The following is an 18,031-nucleotide window of genomic DNA, read 5'->3' as shown; positions in this document are numbered from 1 at the left end:
GTTCAGGACATTACAACCCGAGATAAGCGAGTTTGAAAATATGCATGCTTGCAAAAGTAATTTTTGTTATCCGATGGCTACGAAACATGCAAATGAAATATTGATTTTTTTCTAAAACAATAAGCCTTTTTTAACATTTTACTAGCGTAGACTTTTCATGCACGTGCTCGTTGTTCATGTTAGCAAGTAAAATATTTGAAATATGTCGAAAAACTATAATTTTCGAGTATCACACATTTTTCATTTGGTGTACCCATTATCGCTACAAGCGAAAGTACCTACTGCGATCTGTCACTTTTGGCCATAGCTCCATATTTACATGAGCGTTGTACTTGGAAAAGCAAGTGTTTAGTTGATTTCTCAGTGATTTCTACTTTTTGCTCAGGATTTCTCATCTCAGGTATGAATAAACACAAATTTTACACACTAATAAGCATAATTATAGACAATTGTACTTCATGTAGAATGGCGAAAAAATCAGCATGTAAACAATACTCCGAAGAGGCTATCACATCATGCATCCGAAGCATAAAAGCTGGAAAATCAGTTTATGCCGGATGCAAAGAGTTCGGGATACCCATCTCCACCATTCGATACAGACTAAGTGGCCAATGGCAACAAAAATTCAAGCCTGGACCACACTCGGTGCTATCAACAGAGGAAGAAAATAAAGTTGTCACATGGCTTTGTGGGATGCAGGACCGCGGATTTCCTGTTACACGTGAAGCGCTGATCTTTAAAATAGCAGAGTTTCTGTCAGCGAATTCACGGGAGAACCCATTCAAGAATAATCGACCAGGTATATTTTTATCTTTTTATTAGAAATTAGACCAATGAATACCAAAATAGGAAAATTTAATTGTTCTAGGACGAAAATGGTTCAAGGCTTTTTTGCGACGTAATCCAGGATTTTCTCTCCGAACACCGGAACAAGTGTCAACCGCAAGTGGGCGAGTCACCGAAAATGATATTCGGGGTTGGTTTGAGACAGTGGACAACTGGTTGATGAAGAATGAATTGCGTGAAGTACTGGAGGATCCGACACGAGTGTTCAATGATGATGAAACATCGTTTTACCTTCACCCCAGTACAAAGGAGGTTATTGCGCGGACAGGATCCCGCAATGTTTATGAAATTGAACAGGCAGCTGGAAAGCAAAATGTCACTGTGATGTTTTCCTTCGGAGCATCTGGAGTTGTCGTAAGTCCTCACGTCATTATTCCGGGAAAGCGCATCCGAAAAGAAGTGGCACAAGGTTTTCCATCTGATTGGGGCCTGGGTCAGAGTGAACGTGGATGGATGGACACGCACAACTTCCGTGAATACATCCTAAAAATTTTCCATCCATTCCTCGTGAGACAAGGTGTAAAGTTTCCAATAATTTACTTCGTCGATGGTCATTCTTCACACAAAGCGGTGGAAGTAGCGGATATATGCCAGTCTTTAGGAATCGTGCTTATTTCTCTGTATCCAAACACGACGCATATTACGCAACCGCTGAAAAGCGAATGGAGAAAAGTGGTTGAAGAATGGAGATTAAAACATCAGGGTGAGTCACTTACATTGCGGCACTTCGGTGGGGTTCTGAACACAACAGTTGAAAGGGCAATCAAAAGCACTACAATTCAGAATGGCTTTCGAGCATGTGGTCTGCAGCCCTTTGATGCAAATTCAGTTGACTATACCAAGTGCATAGCGAAAACCCCGTCTTTGCCCAATGGATTGTTATCGAGTTCTCTTCAAGAACCTGTTTTACCACAAGCAACAAACGAACCGCTCCTCTCGCCGTTCCTATCAGAACACCTATCGAATCAAATGGGAAGTCCACAACCGTTGCCGATTTTGACTGAAGCTATGAATCAATTTGCACTATCTTCTGACTATGTGCGCATCCACATTGATAAAATTATTGAAGCTTATGACTTGATTGGTAGCGAAACAATGGGAAAAATTGAAGGCGATGTTAATAGACTCACACGAGAAGAACGCGTTATTCGTTTTTTCTATCGAGAATTTGTTCGGCCTTACGTTAAATTCGATGACTTATCCACTTTGCAAAGAAATCGTAACTCGTCTTCGATGCAGCTTGATCTTGATGGGACACAGAATATCGAGTTACTTCAAGATCCTAGTTTTTCACCTTCAATACCTGCAGATACTGGTTCTAACGAATGTCAGATTATAAACATTGATAATTTGGACCCCTGCTATGAACGCTATGATGGATCTATTTTGATTGAGTTAAGTGCTGTACCGGCTGAACCCAATGAAGAAGACATGCATATACCAGAGGTTACAATGGACTGCACAATGCAATCCCATGGAAAATGCGACTGTTGAGCATACATCGGATGGCATCAATGATAGTGAGTACAAGTTTTTGAAAAATGCAAAATTTATTAAGACTAATATTATTTCTATCACTAGATGTTATTCCCGATAATGATATGAACGATTCAACTGTATCTGTTTCAGTAAAACCACAAGCTGATACTTTTCTGCAAGAGATCATTTTCAGAGGTAAAAGTGACTCCCAGTATAAGAGCATTATGTATGTTTTTTGTTTATAATTATTTTATTCTTTAGATGCAACAGAAAACTCTATAGAATCGGGTAATCTTCAAATTAATTCAACGACGCTAGGCTGTACCGCTCCTGAGCGTAGGCTATCCGATATACTAAGACTTCCACCCACACCTCGTCGAAATGCAAAACATCGGAATTACTCAATACAGTACACCCCCGTTCTCACAGCTGGGGAACGTCTAGAAGCGATTCGGAAGAAAGAAGCAGATAAAAAGGAGATTGAACAGACAAAGAAAAGGAAGGCACTTGATCGAAAAGACGCAAAGATGAGAAAAGAAGAAGAAAAGATAGCTAGAATGGAGGAACGTGAGCGAAAGAAGAAGGAGCCTAAAACGAAGAAACCAACTCGGAAAACTAAAAATTGATGTTCCTTTTGTTGAAATGGTTAATTAATTACAAACATACATATACGATATAAACCAAAATAAAGATTTTTTTATCAGGCTCAAACTAATGAACTTTACAGAGCCGAGGTTTCTTGATTGTTATGTAATACAAGAAGAACAAGACAATAAACACATTTTCTTCCGCTATGCAATATGATTCCTCCATTAGATTAGTTATGGCTTTGCCACTAAAGGGGGGCATCGCGCTTCTATCGAAAAAAGGACGCAAATCATGGTCTTCACTTGTCCACTCATCATGAAATGGTTGCTTCCATGGTCGATAATAGGGTGTAAAAAATGATAATTTCAGCCTACTCTACAACAATATACAATTTTTTTTAATGTATATTTAATTGTAACCAATATCATATAATCAAATGAATTCGATTTTTGCCCATAATTCAGCATAATTTATTATTCAGTATGATTTATTTCAATGGAAAACCTGAGTATAACCATAATAGAAACATATATATGGCGAAGAAAAGTGACCATATGGCCATAATGGGTGCTCTGCATAAGCATCATTATCTTAATTATAATTAAGTTTTATCCATCTATTCTTTACATTTGATAGGTTTATCTCAATAATTAATCTTAAAGCTTTACTATTTGGTATAATATATGGAGTCATATGAAATCATGTAAACAATTGAACTAAATAATTGATTTCGGCTGACAAACTATAGCCATAATTGGTACATCTACCCTACTTTACGAATTGCAAACCCAGTTCAAACTTTACGTATGGATTCAGCAAGGTCCATTCTATAGAATACAACCTTTTTTTTTCAAAGATAGCAGCCGAAATTGAGTTCAGCAGTACAGACAAATCAAATTTCTATTAAAGTACGTATGGATATAGCAGTTCTATTGAATCCACGCATATTTTTCAAAGGAAGGAGCCGAAATTCAACTTGTCTGAACAGGAAACCCAAATTTCTATGAAAATACGTACTTTTGAGAATTTAAACACAGTTTTCTAAAAAAAAATGAGCATGCTTCTTAAAATGTACCATCACGTTTGGATTCAGCAAGGTCCATTCTATAAAATCCAAAACTATTTTTCAAAGATCGGAGCTGAAATTCAACTTGGCAGAACAGAAAATCCAAGTGTCTATGAAAATACGTAGTTTTGTGAATTTAAACTCGGTTTCCTAAAAAATTGAGAAATTCAACCCTCACGTATGGATTCAGCAAATTTTATTCTATAAAATACAAGCCTAGTGTTCAAAGATAGGAGCCAAAATTCAGTTCGGCAAAACAGAAAAATCAAATTTCAATAAAAATACCAACTTTTGTGACGATTTACCAGGTTAGTCCTTCACGTATGGATTCAGCAAGTTCCATTCTACAAAATCCAAGCACACATATCAACCGATAGAACCGAAATCCAACCTGGCTTCAAAAAAATCTACCATCACGTATGAACTCAGCCAACTTGGCTGATCAAGAAACCCAAATTTCTATAAAAAAAATACGTAAATTTGTAGATGTAAGCCCAGTTTTTTCAACAATTGTACTTACTTAAAAAAAATCTTCCATCAGGTATGAACACACGAAGGTTCATTCTTTAAAATCTCAGAATAATTTTTAAAAGATGTGAATCTCACAAGAACGAGGAAGGGGTCTAGATGATCGGAATCCACACACTTAGAAATAACTACTTTTACACGAGACGTAATCTATATTGGACGTAAATCATGGAACGTAAATAAGCATTTCAATTGAAATTAAGTGTTCTCAAACCGAAATATAACCAAGTAGACGAAGAGAACGTTTGATTGAATAACGCTGGTCCACGAGACAGTTGCGATCAGCTGACTTTTTTGTTTACCAAAAACTTTTGACAGATCACAGTAGAACTGGCAGATTATTCTCATATAAATTTCTGCTTTGTTTGTGTTTACATTCAGCACCATCATCACCAGATCACTCACACACACACTTGATTTCTAGTTGTCAGTTCCACTGAGAAACGTCTCTTGGATCTAACCTGGTAGGGTTACGGTATGTAATGTGGGTCTAGTCCTTTCATTCGGCCTATCACGCAAATAAATAATTAATTAAGGAATATTACACAAAAAATAAGGAAAATATTGATCACTGATGATTGATAAATGTGTACCACACACAAATCAATTTATATCACAACATTTCAATACATTTTCAGCTCTCGTAAGTAATAAAACTGGTTGAGAATATCACTCTGTTCGGAGTTTTTAGCCGCCATGACTTCTAAGGTTAAGATGGGAAGGTTGCACTGACGATCATCAAATGGCCTGATTATGGCATTTATTGAATGGAATTACCTGATAATACACACTAGACGTAAAACTCACAGTTACTGTTTGAATATTTTATGTTTATTTTAATTGTTTAACAACGTTTTCACAAGTAAATCATGGACCCAACTTTAGGGACACATTTCTTTTCTATGTTCCTAACTTTGGCCCATGAAATTCATTTGACAGCATATAGCAATAAGAGTAACGTCAACAATGTGGTTTGCATTTGGATGATAAGGAACGAACAGGAAGGGAGATTTTTTCTGCCAAATCTGTATAATGAACATCACAATGTTTTGATTTAGATATTCTGCGGTCGAAAGACGATAAGCGAAATTTTTAATTTTTAATTTTTAACTTGAGTGATTTAATGTAGTTTTCGTAAAATTTTCTCTAAGAAATGTTTTGAGGAATGAAGAGTATTAAGTTAACAGTGATAGTGATAAAAAAAAATACATAAGAAAACGTTACCAAGAGCGTTTTTTTTGAGAATCAAACAGGATAGGACGAAGTTGCATCCATAAATAGACCCAATTTGGGGACAATAGACCGATATTACATACATTTCCCTGGTGAGTTTTTGTCTTAAAAAAAGTAAGTTTTTCAACTTTTTGCGGTTCCTGATAGCAAACGACATGATAAGCATATCTAAGCATACCATTTAGCAGTAGAATATCGTTTGCAGGTAAATTAATTGATGAGTTATGATTAAAAACGTAATCTATGGCTGCATATTAGACCGAGGTTAGGGACGTATACCCTATATACAAGGTGTGGAATTATAGGCCTGAATGTATCATCATGCAAAAATAGCTAGGATTTGTTTTCCTACTTATTTCGCAAAATTGCTTTCGAGTGTTATGACGCCGTCACCATCGTCTCCCACAAAGTTTACATTTTTCCCTCTACCAACACATACGTCAAGGCTAGATCTCCACACCTTGTATAGACCAGGTTGTCTTGGATCACCTTATTGATTTTCTCGTTTCTTTCAAATGATTCTTATGTCAAAAGAGTCGCTTACATGTATCGGTCTCAGGGAACTGAAATTTACATGACTTTTTCGTTGTGTGTACGGTAAAAGCTAGTGAAATCACTTCAGGAAAGCTCAGACTAACATTAAATATAATTCAATCACTGAACAGAAAAGTTTGCACTAGGTATGAACCACTTCAGAAAAGGTTGGACTCCGTTTGTAAAATTTAGGATCAAAAAAGTGTCGGTTCACTTCGGAAAACATACTGCACTTTTAGGAAAGGTAGATGACATAAACAAGATTGTGTCCTTGCCAAATGCCGAAGCAGTTAACAAACATATGGGGCTCACTTAGGAAAATGTCAAAACCGCTCTGACAAGTTTGGATTCAGTTCGGAAATAATTTGATCAATGCAGGAATCCTTGGATTAATTTAGGAAAGGGATTAAATCAGCTAATTTGGTCTCACTCCAGAAAGTTCGACACCAATTCTTTAGGATATGTTGGATAACTTCAGGAAAATGTTGACAACTTTAAAAAGGATTGAATAACATAACAGAAACGATTAGACTCAGTTAAAAAATGATGCTGACCTATTCGAAAGTTAGAACTCACTTCAAAAAAGTTCAGACTCAGTTTTGAATCTGCTTTGAAAAGTGTTACCTCAATTAGGAATTTCCTGATTTGTTTCTGATTTGGTCTTAATTCTAAAGCAATTTTGAAAATATTGGATTGAGCTTGGAAATTTTTGAATCACTGTAGAAAAAAATTGAATCATTAAGTAGCATTGCAGCAGGTTTATAAGTTGATAAATTTACATCGAATGCGAAAATCGGGCGACTACGGTGGACTGGGAATATCGTAACAATGTCGGATAACGACCCAATGAAAATGGTTCTTGGTAACGACCCGACTGGAACAAGGTGAAGATGTGTGCAACGAACAAAGGGGATCGATCAGATTGAAGGTGGCTTACCTAGTAAGTTGTCAAACAAGATTAGGAAAGATGTTCGATGAAATCCGTTTTCAAAAACTGAAACCGGCTGATCCGATTTCAAGGCATGCTGTACTGGTCTAGAACCAATTTATGAAAAAATTCTGTAAAAGAACAAGGTGATATTCTACAGCATAATAAAATCTAGAAAAGCGAGTTTCAATACCCAAATGAGATAGCAATACTCGAGAACAAAGGAACGATCCTGTTCTTTTTATTGTCTGATCCGTTTCCTAGACGAGTGTGTCGATGGGAAGCAAAACCGGAACAGCTCCAGGAGTCCGTGATGTTCCGTGATATTGTCATGCGAATATTGTTCTATCCAACTTGGTTACAAATAAAAGTTTGTAAACAACAACGTAACAATAATTGAATCTACACTTGGACACCCAGTGCATGAAAAATAAATAGGGGAAATGGATGTAATGTCGGCCTAAATGCCCCTAATATGGGCCCATACATAAATTCAGCAATCGACTAAATTTTCATTAGCGACCAAAAATATCCATTAGTACCGTCCCAATGGCACTATATGAGCGCTAGACTGATGCAAAATTTGAAATTTTCGCTCCACAGTGCTTAAACGGTTCCAAATTGAATTTCAGATTATTTACGCGCTGCAAGGTGCGTGAAAGAGCTCCGCACGATCGGTGTTGATGTTGGTTCACTTGCAACTATTTTTGCAAAACAAAATTAAGTGTTTTCTAACGAAATTGATATCTAAAGTGTACCACAAGTGCTTCTGAACGTGTTTCGCGGTTGGGTGTGGTGAAATTCGTGAATTCGCGGTTTATGTGCAGTTAAAATTCCGTGTCACAAAATTGTTCACCGACTTTCCTTTTTTGCCGTTCGACGACGACGGGTATGCGAGAGAAAAATAAGCATCGGGAATTTGCTTTCGGATGTATTGATTTGGTGAGTACGTTCCAGTTGAAGATTGTTCTTATACATATCTCGATTGCATTTTCGAGGGGACGTTCGGAGAGCTTTGAGATTTGAGCGTTGTTGCATTTGCGGGCAGATGAGTTGGTCGCCGGTAAGGGCCAGTAAGTGCGGCCAGCAGATGAATGAAGAGGTATTCGAAACAAAATTGATAAGAAATGTCCATTCAAATCGATTTAATACAGTTGAACAAATTTCAAAACTATATACGTGCCAGATTTGGAAATAATATTTTTTGAATCTGGAAGTGTGTTTATGATACCATTATCCATTTGATAAAGGTAGAGTGAACATGCGGGGCTTATTGTAAGTAAAAGTGACCTCGGAGTGGTCGTGAATTACCAGGCATTCTGAAATGGGTCACTGGAGCTGCAATAGAGCTAACACCTTCTAACTCCCGGACTAAACCTGCTTTAATAATGGTAATAAAAAGCAGTTTTCTTCCATAATAACACTGCCAGACAGTGGGGGTTTGATTGTACACACACACACACACACACACACACACACACACACACAGTGCTTAAACGGTTCCAAATTGGGTCCTGCTTAGCCTCCCAAAATTTGAACTACTTTAGTTAAAGACTGACTTGGCACAAACCATTTCAAGTTTATATGGAAATTACTATGGGAAAACTTATGTTTTTGTTCATATTTATCTCACAATTCACCACATCACTATGCTTTTAAAAATGATAGCAGTGCTACAACTTTGTTCAAAACCACTTTTCAATCACATGTAAGGAACAAAAGTTATTATTGATTCAAGTCATGGTTTCTTATGATTATGCTCATTCAACTGTTCAGCAGGCAACATTGGTGTTTCTGGTGCGAAGAATAGAGCACAAATGTAGACTAACATTTGAAAGGGGCGGAAGAGCCAAAATGTAAACAAACCACATTTTGCCACATATAGAGAGAACAGTTCACAAACTACTCGATAAACACGAAAAAGTAGAAGAAAATATCACTCGTTTCTTCTTACATGGCGTATTTCCAACTTTCAACTCTATGATGCATCTGGTTGTTACGCCTTGCACCAGGACTACGAATTATATCGTTTTAATATGCCAAACGTATTGAGTCTGTAGTATCTAGTCACGCGCGATTCATTTGAAATGCATCCGATTGATAGTTCACGTGTAAACAACGAACAAAAAGAAGACCAAAAAAATCTCCGGGCGTAATTCCACTCTCAAAAAATTTGCGAACGAAGAACCAAGGCGGAACAACAAACAAAAAATCCCGAGGGTGTATTTCCACGGCGTATCACCAGTGTTGGCAGTTCAAAGGGTGGAAGATCCGGGGGGTAACAACATGTATGAAATTATCAGGGCGTATGATGTTTTCTTCTCGATTTCACGACAAAGAAAACTTTTTTTAGTTTTTAGTGATGCATGATGATAGATTACACTATTAACTATATGTCAAACTTATAAAATCATCCAGAAAATGGAAAGTCGTGAAATAGGATTAATTTTTAGGTCATCAAAATTCAGAAGCGATTTTCTCGATATGGTCATTTTGGAATTACGCCCTTTTCAAATCTTAGTCTAGAAATATCATGGCTACTATGTCACACTGCAGAATACAGTGTTGTCCACAGAACAGCTGCTTGATCATGCCATAAGATTATCAATCTCTTAAACAATTAATATCATTTTAAATTGACATTTGGCTTAAAAACGATATTCCGCAAAGTTGTAGCTTAGAAAATTTCCCGTAGGAAAAGTTTTCGAAAAGACAATAGGGAAAATGGGTAGAAGACAATGCACAAAAAGTTTGGTTTTCCCATAGTAATTTCCATATAAACTTCGAATAGTTTGTGCCAAGTCAGTTTCTTACCAAATGAGTTTAAATTTTGGAAGGCTAATCAGGACTTGATTTGAAACCGTTTGAGCACTGTGGAGCGAAAATTTCAAATTTTGCATCAGTCTTATGAGCGCAGAAAATTTTTCGTAGCATATTTGAAAACGGTTTTTTTTTTTTAATTTGCTTCTGTTGATACTTTACTGTTGCTTCTACATGAGCTCACAATCATTTTGATTAAAAGGCTACCCAACAAACAATGTGTGCTGCAGACTAGCTTATACAGGTAAAAGTTAGCTGTGTAAGCCATTTTTTCCTGTATAAGCTAATCTGCAGCTAAAATTATTATTTGGGTATTGCGCCTCCAGAAACTCAAATTAATTTTGAATCAAAAGCTATTGTGTCTTCAGGAACTGAATATCATTTTGATTAAACAACTGTTGCGCCTCCTAAAACTTAAAATCATTTTGATTAAAAGGCTGTTGTGCCTCCATGAAATCAAAATAATTTTAATTGAAAAGCTGTTGCGGTGCCATGAGCTCAAAAAGTTCATGCGCCTCCAGGAGCTCACTATCGTTTTGATTAAAATGATATCGCACCTCCAGGAACTAAAATTTATTTTGATTAAAAAGCTGCCTCCTGGAGATCAAATTAACTTTAATTAAAAGGCTGTTGACTCTCCAGGAATTCAAAATTTACTTGACAACTTTTTTTATATTTTTCCCAGAAAAAAATATTTTACTCTACAACTTTGTCTCAGATGTCTTTCAATCTGAAATGGCATTTCCGTGCCACATTTTTTTTGAAAAATTTCAAAGACGCCATTTTGAAAATTTTACAAAATCTAATATGGTCGAATTTTAGAAAAAAAATGAAACATTGCCCATAACAAACAATTGGGAAAAAGTTTCCTGCAAATCTGAGAAGGCCGAGTTTTCCGATTCGTCATTTGGCGTGGAACTGCTCCGTTATAAGATTTTGAACTTTGAAACACTATCTAAATTCTGGACCTCAGAACTCATTGATTTCGCCCCTTTGAATTCCGCAACCTCTTCACTATGGTGCTGATCAAAATATAAACGTTTTGTAACTAACTACACTCCTTTTAATTTGCTATATTATAATGGAGACGCATGGTTTGCTCGTTGATTAGAACAAGTTAGAATCACTTAATATGGAACCAACGCGTCAAATCCTTACAATAATCACAAGATAGCACACGTACATTTTATTCCACTGTCATCGATCCGTGCAGGAATTTGTCAATGAAACGTCCTTGAACTGGTTTTTCCACCACTACGTCCTCTAATGCTTTCTCATTTCCAAACATCAATCGCCCCCTAAGTTCAAACACTTCTCCATCTGAGCAAATCCCTTTCGCCTTACATCCGGTCCCGCCGGATTTTTTGTTTGGTTCGTCTTGCATCGTTTTTCCACTCTAAAAATGAAGACCGTATAAAAACCAACCAGTTCTCGACATCCCTCGGTAAAGAACCCACTCTGCCAGGAACCTAAACCAACGACGGCGATGACGCTCTGCGCTGCTACTACCATGGAACTAGTACTACACTGAGCGGGGTTCAATGTCCTCGCTTTCGGGCAGTACGGTCTCATAAAAGATTATTCAATACACAACACACCGTCGTCGTCGTCGTCGTGGTCCTCCGTCCTCCGCCCTTCGCAACCACATTCAGTCTTCACGGTCGCCAAAAGACGCGGAACACGGCTGGGGGCACTCATATTTGGTTGGTCGTCGATGGGACTCTTGTGCTTTCCCATTTTCTCGCATTCTCGCTCACATGTCATCCCACTCTCTCTCTCTCTCTCTCTCTCTCTCTCTCTCTCTCGTTTTCCTGGCGGGACATCATTTGCAGCTCAGTGGGTTCGTCTGTCCATTGCAACAAACAGCAAGCAGGGAATCACGCGCTCATCGAAGTTGGGTGGCTCTCACAACAAACAACTCGCGCACAGAACACCATCGCAGCACATGCCGGCTTCCCTGTTCATGACCTACGGCAACAGCATATTGCAGCCGGTCGACGACGACGCACGGTATCCCAGCAAGCATACAGACACAAAGCGTAGAGAGAGAGAGAGGGAGAGTTGGTGTGCAATGTAATGTATGTTTATTTTAACTGATCAAAAAAGTAAACACGAAGGCCTGCGATGGGCCTCTGAACGGAGATAGTTGTCCAGGAACGGAAATTGGGTGACTCAAGAGAGTTTTGAAATTTCGCAATGTTTGAATTGCTCTCGAGAAGCTTTTGGAGGTACCAAGGAGCAACCACTTCAGCGTCCCAAACACAAAAAGCAGTGCCTCACGGCTGAATTTCCATGATGAAAGACACTTCTTTTGACGACACACTCGCTATGACGTCGCATTATTTTAGCGAATTTGCCCCGAGATAAGCAAAGCGAAAAATGTTTTTCAGAGTGCAATGCCCCCACCTCAAACCGCATCTGGTTCAAGCTCTGCCGAATACTGACTGGAATACGAATGACTGCATTCTGAGCTACCAATACGCACACGCTGCCGAGCTAAGCCGGTATGTGGGTAGGTACGGTATTCTCCATGGATGCATGAATCCGAAACTGATGAGGTGTGAACCAACTAATGAAAGTGATTACCAACAACCGGTCTTGCCAGCAGCAGTAGCATCCCATTTGTTGTCAGATGCAGATTAATGCAATTCTATATATTTGTGGCATCACTGGAAGGGACGTGACGAGGTGTCAGTGTGGATGTGTGTGAGCGTCTGTCTGTGTGGGAATCCTCGAATGTTGTAATAAATTGCACTCGTCGTAAGATACGCTATATTTGCCTTGCCAAACCGGAGTGATTTGCGGTTTGGATGCAGTTCAATGCACTCGATGAGTGAGGATATTTAGAGTTTGGATGGCATTCCAGAACGGAAATGTATGACGCCGCGTGTATTCAATCATTTTGATATGCTTTAGACGTGAACTTTAGAGATCCAGTGCATAGGCTAACAATCACGATCACTTCTTCTAGGGTACAACATCTGCCCTACATCCAACACATTTAGTATTTATTGAAACAAATTTATTAGTTAATAACTCTAAAACTCAACATATTTCAACTCAAACGAAAAAAAAAAACGCCTTTTAATCGTTAATCGACGTTCGCTGGCTGCTTTGAGGTTATAGAACTTAAAGGGTGATATAAGTGAAATCGTGGAAGGCGTCGGAGGGCATATAAATTAATGTCAGAGAGTTTAGGGCATCTCTAGAGCGGTCCAATAAGCTGGTTCAGTTTAAATTTTTGGTACAGATTCAGACCGAACCCTGATAATCCGGTGCGGTGGTCTTAATTCTGCTTTCCACTAGTTCCTAATTGTATTTATTTGAAACCAGTTCTTGACACCAGATTATGAACCATTCTCGACTGACTGAAATTAGACCATTTCAAGCAGTGTTTCAAACCAGTTTTTATGAGGGATCTGATGACCATATTTTAGACTTGTAGAATGCTTTAAATCCTCGATAAAACATGCTATGTTACTTGGGATGCTTTATATCGAAATCCGGACCGTTTAGGAAATTGCTGTCTTCTGCAAAATTATTCAAGTAATGAAAGCTTTCTACACAGTAGACTGGTTAGTTAAAAAACACACCACTACTCGGTGCTATTGGGGATATAAACATCTAGCATGAGCTATCTCTCGAGATTCTGACTAGTTGGCAAGTTGCTGTCTTCGGTAAATTTGCTCAGATAACCAGAACCTTTCAAATAGTGCACAGATTAGTTTATTATTCTCCCACTATGTAGCGCTAATATGCTTGGGCATTTCAAGAAAATGCTATATCTCCAGATTCTGTGTTCTGGAAGATTTCTGACTACGACAAAACTAGCTACTATCTTCGGTTATTTCATACGGATTTCACACTCACATTGTGACGGATTCAGTGGTTAATTCTATTTTAGGTTTATTAACAGGTTGACCCGTTTTAGCAGACTTGAAGCAGACTTCGTATTTTGCCCGGAAAATTTTTGCAACCTATTTCGGAAGTTTATTCAAAATTCCATCAGTAATTGCTACTAGAAGTCTTTCTGGATTCTCCTGGATAGTTTTCATGGTAGTTTCTTCTAACTTTTCTCGGAATCGGTCTGCTGACTTCCTTCCGGCTTTCCTAGAAGTTTCTTCTGACTGTTCCCAAAACCCCTTCTGGTTTACGCTGGAAGATGTTACCAATATTTTCCAGAAGATTTCTCCGGTCTCCTCCAGGAGTCTTCCAGTTTCCATATATTACAGGAAGTTTCTTTCGAGTAGTGATCCTGTTTCCTGACCATTTATGGCTTCCCAGGTCTCACCGCTATTCATAAGTAATTCATTAGAATTTGAACTTCCGTACGTCGACTTATTAAGCATAAAACATATTTCAACAAGTTTAAATATTTTGTTTTATTCCTGAAGATTGGGAAGAACTTCAAATTTTTCTCCTGATTCGCCCCCGGTTTTCCCCGGAAGGTTTTACGATATCTTTTGGAAGTTTTTTCCTACTTCCCCTTGAAGATTTTGACCGACTTCTTTAGAAGGCTTCTAATGATATCTCCGGCAGTTGCTTCCAACATCACTCTGAAGTTTTTTCCACCTTACTCTGGCCCCTAAAGTTTCATCCAACTTTCCGCGGAGATTTCTTCCATCGTTCAACGGAAGTTTCTATAAACTTCCCGTTTCAACAGTATGTTCTGACTTCCCTCAGAAGCCATCCTGGCTTCCTCTGGAAGAGGAAATCATTTCCAATTTCAACTAGAAGCACAGAGAACAGACATTGAGACTCGAACAAAATTTCTCTAAAAACTTATGTAAAGATTCGTATTCGACTTTATCGCCACTAACGGCGACTTCCCCACTTAAAAACCCTCTTTGACAACATGATGGCGTTGGTGTTGCAAAACTTACACTAGACACTAAGTGCTGGTAGCGCCAAATGACAATTTTCAGCAGATAAATTATCGATACTAGCGCCAAATTGGTCGAAAGTGATAAATTTATAAAGGAAATCAGGAGATGCTACGTAATGGCGACGTTTTCACTTAACTTTACACAAGTTTCTGACCGAACATGGACCTCTGTTCTCTGTGCTAGAAGTTCCATCTGACTTTTCACGGAAAGCTTTTTTAAATTCTTCTTAAAGATCCTTCCAGTTTCCCCAGAATTCTTGTTTTCTGTGTTTTCTGACTTCCAGAAATTCCTTTGAGCTATGGAAGTCTTTTCCAACTTCCCCCAACTGTCCAACCATCCTTTGACACTTAGGAGGAGTTGTAGGGGCAGTTCCAATAAGTTCAGGAAAATTTCAAGTACTTTGTAGAAATTTAGGGAAGTCCAGAAACAATCAGAGAAGTTCAAAGATTTGTAGGGAAGTTATGTAAAATTTAATACAGTTTTGCAATCTTCATCTTTCGAAAATTTCAGCGAAGCCTAAAGAAGTCCAGGGAAGCTTAGAGAACTTCAGAAAAAGAGCGGAAACATCGTCGAAGTTCCAAGAAATTCACGAAAGTCCAGAGACCAGCAGGGATCTCTGTGTGTGCGTGTGTATTCCCTCTAACCCTCACTAGCCGGTAGTTTTATTATGGAAGAACTCTCTCTACAGTGTCAAATTTATGGTCATTGTAGAAAGCTTTGGTCCGGGAGTTAGAAAGTGATAGCTCTATTGCAGATTCAGCAACCCATTTCAGAATGTCTGGAGAGTCACGCCCATTCCGAGGTTACTTTCACTTACAATAATCCCCGCATGTATGTATTACCTCTATCAATTGGATATTAGTATTACACACACACTTCCAGTTTCAAAATGTTCTTTTGAATCCTAGCACGTAGGGGAAATGGCTCTAATGTTGGCCTATGGATCTAAGATTAAGCCCATCGCTAAAAATCTGCTATTTATCAATATTATCTAGCTGAACGCGTCATTGGGACGGTACTAATGGATATTTTTGGTTGCTATTGAAAATTTATTTGATTGATGAATTTATGCATGGGCCCAAATTAGGGGCATTCAGGCCAACATTGCATCCATTTCCCCTATTTATTTAATTTTTTTTTAATTATAGAAAGTATTTGGACTGGTCCCACCATATTAATTTGATCATCCAATCCATGAGTTCCGTAGTATTGATTTTCTCTAAGCTGGGGATTTCATTTCGTGTCGCTTTATCAGATGCTATAATGTATTTGACTTCAATGTTTCCCGTTTTAGAAATAAGTGCAATTTCATGAGTATTGCATGTTAATTTATCTAGAATAAGTATACTGTCATTGGGGTGAATATTTTACCTGTTGACCATAATATAAATAAATAAATAAATATTAACACCCACCGACAAACCGACATGAATGATCATACAAATTACAAAGAAATTTATGCTCAAAGCACAAAACTGACATCTGCCGCCGTGTTTGCCGAACATATTTATCCTAGCCACGAACACGCGTACAAAATTTATGAGTTGGTTCGTGTCTAATCTATTTTGGACAAATTATTTTTATCTAGATACAAAATTTCCATAGTTTTGACAGATGGGATCGCTGCACATTTGAATCGGTCCTAATGGATTTTCGATCAAAAGTTAAGTTTAAGTTTCATGTCGATTTGTCGGTGATGCACTTTTGTCGTAATAGACTCCTGCAGAACTTTGGGTAAATTCAAAGGTTTTCTTGCACTAACACTTATAATTTACCCCGAGTTCAGCACCAATACTTGTGCATTTCCCTACCGTCAGAGAAGTCTATACTTCCTTCAACGAACACAAGTTTTCTTGTATTGCCATGGTCATCTGGGAGGAGGTTCGCGTCTAGTGCTTTCCCCAGCTTGGACGTATGCAGCGAGGCATCAGATTGCTCGCAATCTCTGACACCAGCGAGAAATCTCCAGCCGAGCACTTTTGCAAGCGGAAAACTTGCTGATTCACGGCAACGTCGGCCACCGAATCATCACCAAAACTCGCGACGGACACATTATCAGCACGTTTTCGGGCGAATTCGCCAACCAGACCGGTTTCAAACTCGTCCTTGGTGACGAATTTCTCAATAGAACAACACGCCGAAAGTGTGGCATCCGAACTTGGAGAACCGGGTTCCCGGGAGGCAATGAAAAGCGACACCGAACAATGGAACTTAAGCTACGTCATAGATTTTGGAGGTTAGATTCAAGGTTAACCGAGTCACTCAAGGCAAACACAGGCAAAACACGATATGTATGTATGTATGTATGTATGTAAAGGAAACCACTCATTGTTGCAGGCACAACTATTAGACAGTGGACTGTCCACCTCGTACGACTTGATCAAGTACAACACCTGATTGTGTGCAATTTACCATTGTATGAAGGGCCAAAAACGGAGGGCGAACCTGTAAGCACTTACGCTTAGTCCGCGGGATCAAAGAGAATCTCCTAACAACAATAAAATCCTAAAACCCGGTAATGTACAAGCCATCGCACTAGGGGATGTCCCAATGAGTGGGGAAGAAGAGTCCGCCTTCAATTCACGATCTGTTAACGACAGGAAATTGGCAATTCCACTCTCCCTATCCATTTTGCTTCAATCGCTGGACCGCCCCATACCCAGAATATAATGTGTCATATAATAATGGAATGAATGTTAAGAGAACAATAAAGGAAAGATCTAACCCGATATGTTGCAAAGGAATCCATGATTTCACGGCGATTTCGACGGGCTCCCATAGATTAGAGAACGATTTATATCCTTCTGCAGTTAAACAAAAACTATCGTCTCTGCAGACTCTCGGTAGAACTACACTATGAAAGCGTGGCATCCGAACACGGTGAACCGGACTCCCAGGAGGCAATGCAATTCGCAGGCAAACTTACACCGCTGGTTACAAAAAACACAGCCGTTCAAAGAAACGGATCCAATAAACGTCACTCGCGCGAAAGCACACCCGTCGCCGTCGAATGGCAAAAAAAGGAATCGGTGGGAAAGGAGACGGAATTCCTACTGAAAATCAACCGGGAATGCACGAATTTCACCACACTCAACTGCGAAACACGTTCAAAAGCACGTTTGG

The 18,031-nt window shown here is 38.7% G+C and overlaps 1 protein-coding gene across 1 annotated transcript; it reads left to right on the top strand.

The window, feature by feature from the left end:
* The first annotated feature begins 465 nt into the window (after positions 1 to 465).
* LOC135714600 (uncharacterized) lies at positions 466 to 2,951 on the top strand. Its single transcript, XM_065237988.1, has 3 exons — positions 466 to 799; positions 869 to 1,549; positions 2,755 to 2,951. Exons 1-3 carry the CDS (start codon positions 466 to 468, stop codon positions 2,949 to 2,951), a joined length of 1,212 nt encoding a protein of 403 aa, XP_065094060.1.
* The last annotated feature ends 15,080 nt before the right edge of the window (positions 2,952 to 18,031 follow it).

This window comes from Ochlerotatus camptorhynchus, unplaced genomic scaffold, assembly GCF_037179485.1.
Source record: "Ochlerotatus camptorhynchus isolate MF236.1 unplaced genomic scaffold, CSIRO-AGI_Acam_v1.1 ptg000670l, whole genome shotgun sequence".
Taxonomy (NCBI): Eukaryota; Metazoa; Arthropoda; class Insecta; order Diptera; family Culicidae; genus Ochlerotatus; species Ochlerotatus camptorhynchus.
Note: the sequence above shows the minus strand (reverse complement) of the source record. Positions and strands in the feature narration are given on the sequence as shown.

Bases quoted from the DNA above. Each gene is read 5' to 3' on its own strand.
- LOC135714600 (XM_065237988.1), top strand. From the start codon at position 466: ATGGCGAAAAAATCAGCATGTAAACAATACTCCGAAGAGGCTATCACA. The intron at 800-868 runs GTATATTTTTAT...TAATTGTTCTAG, and splicing joins ATTCAAGAATAATCGACCAG to GACGAAAATGGTTCAAGGCT. The intron at 1,550-2,754 runs GTGAGTCACTTA...CCGTTCTCACAG, and splicing joins ATGGAGATTAAAACATCAGG to CTGGGGAACGTCTAGAAGCG.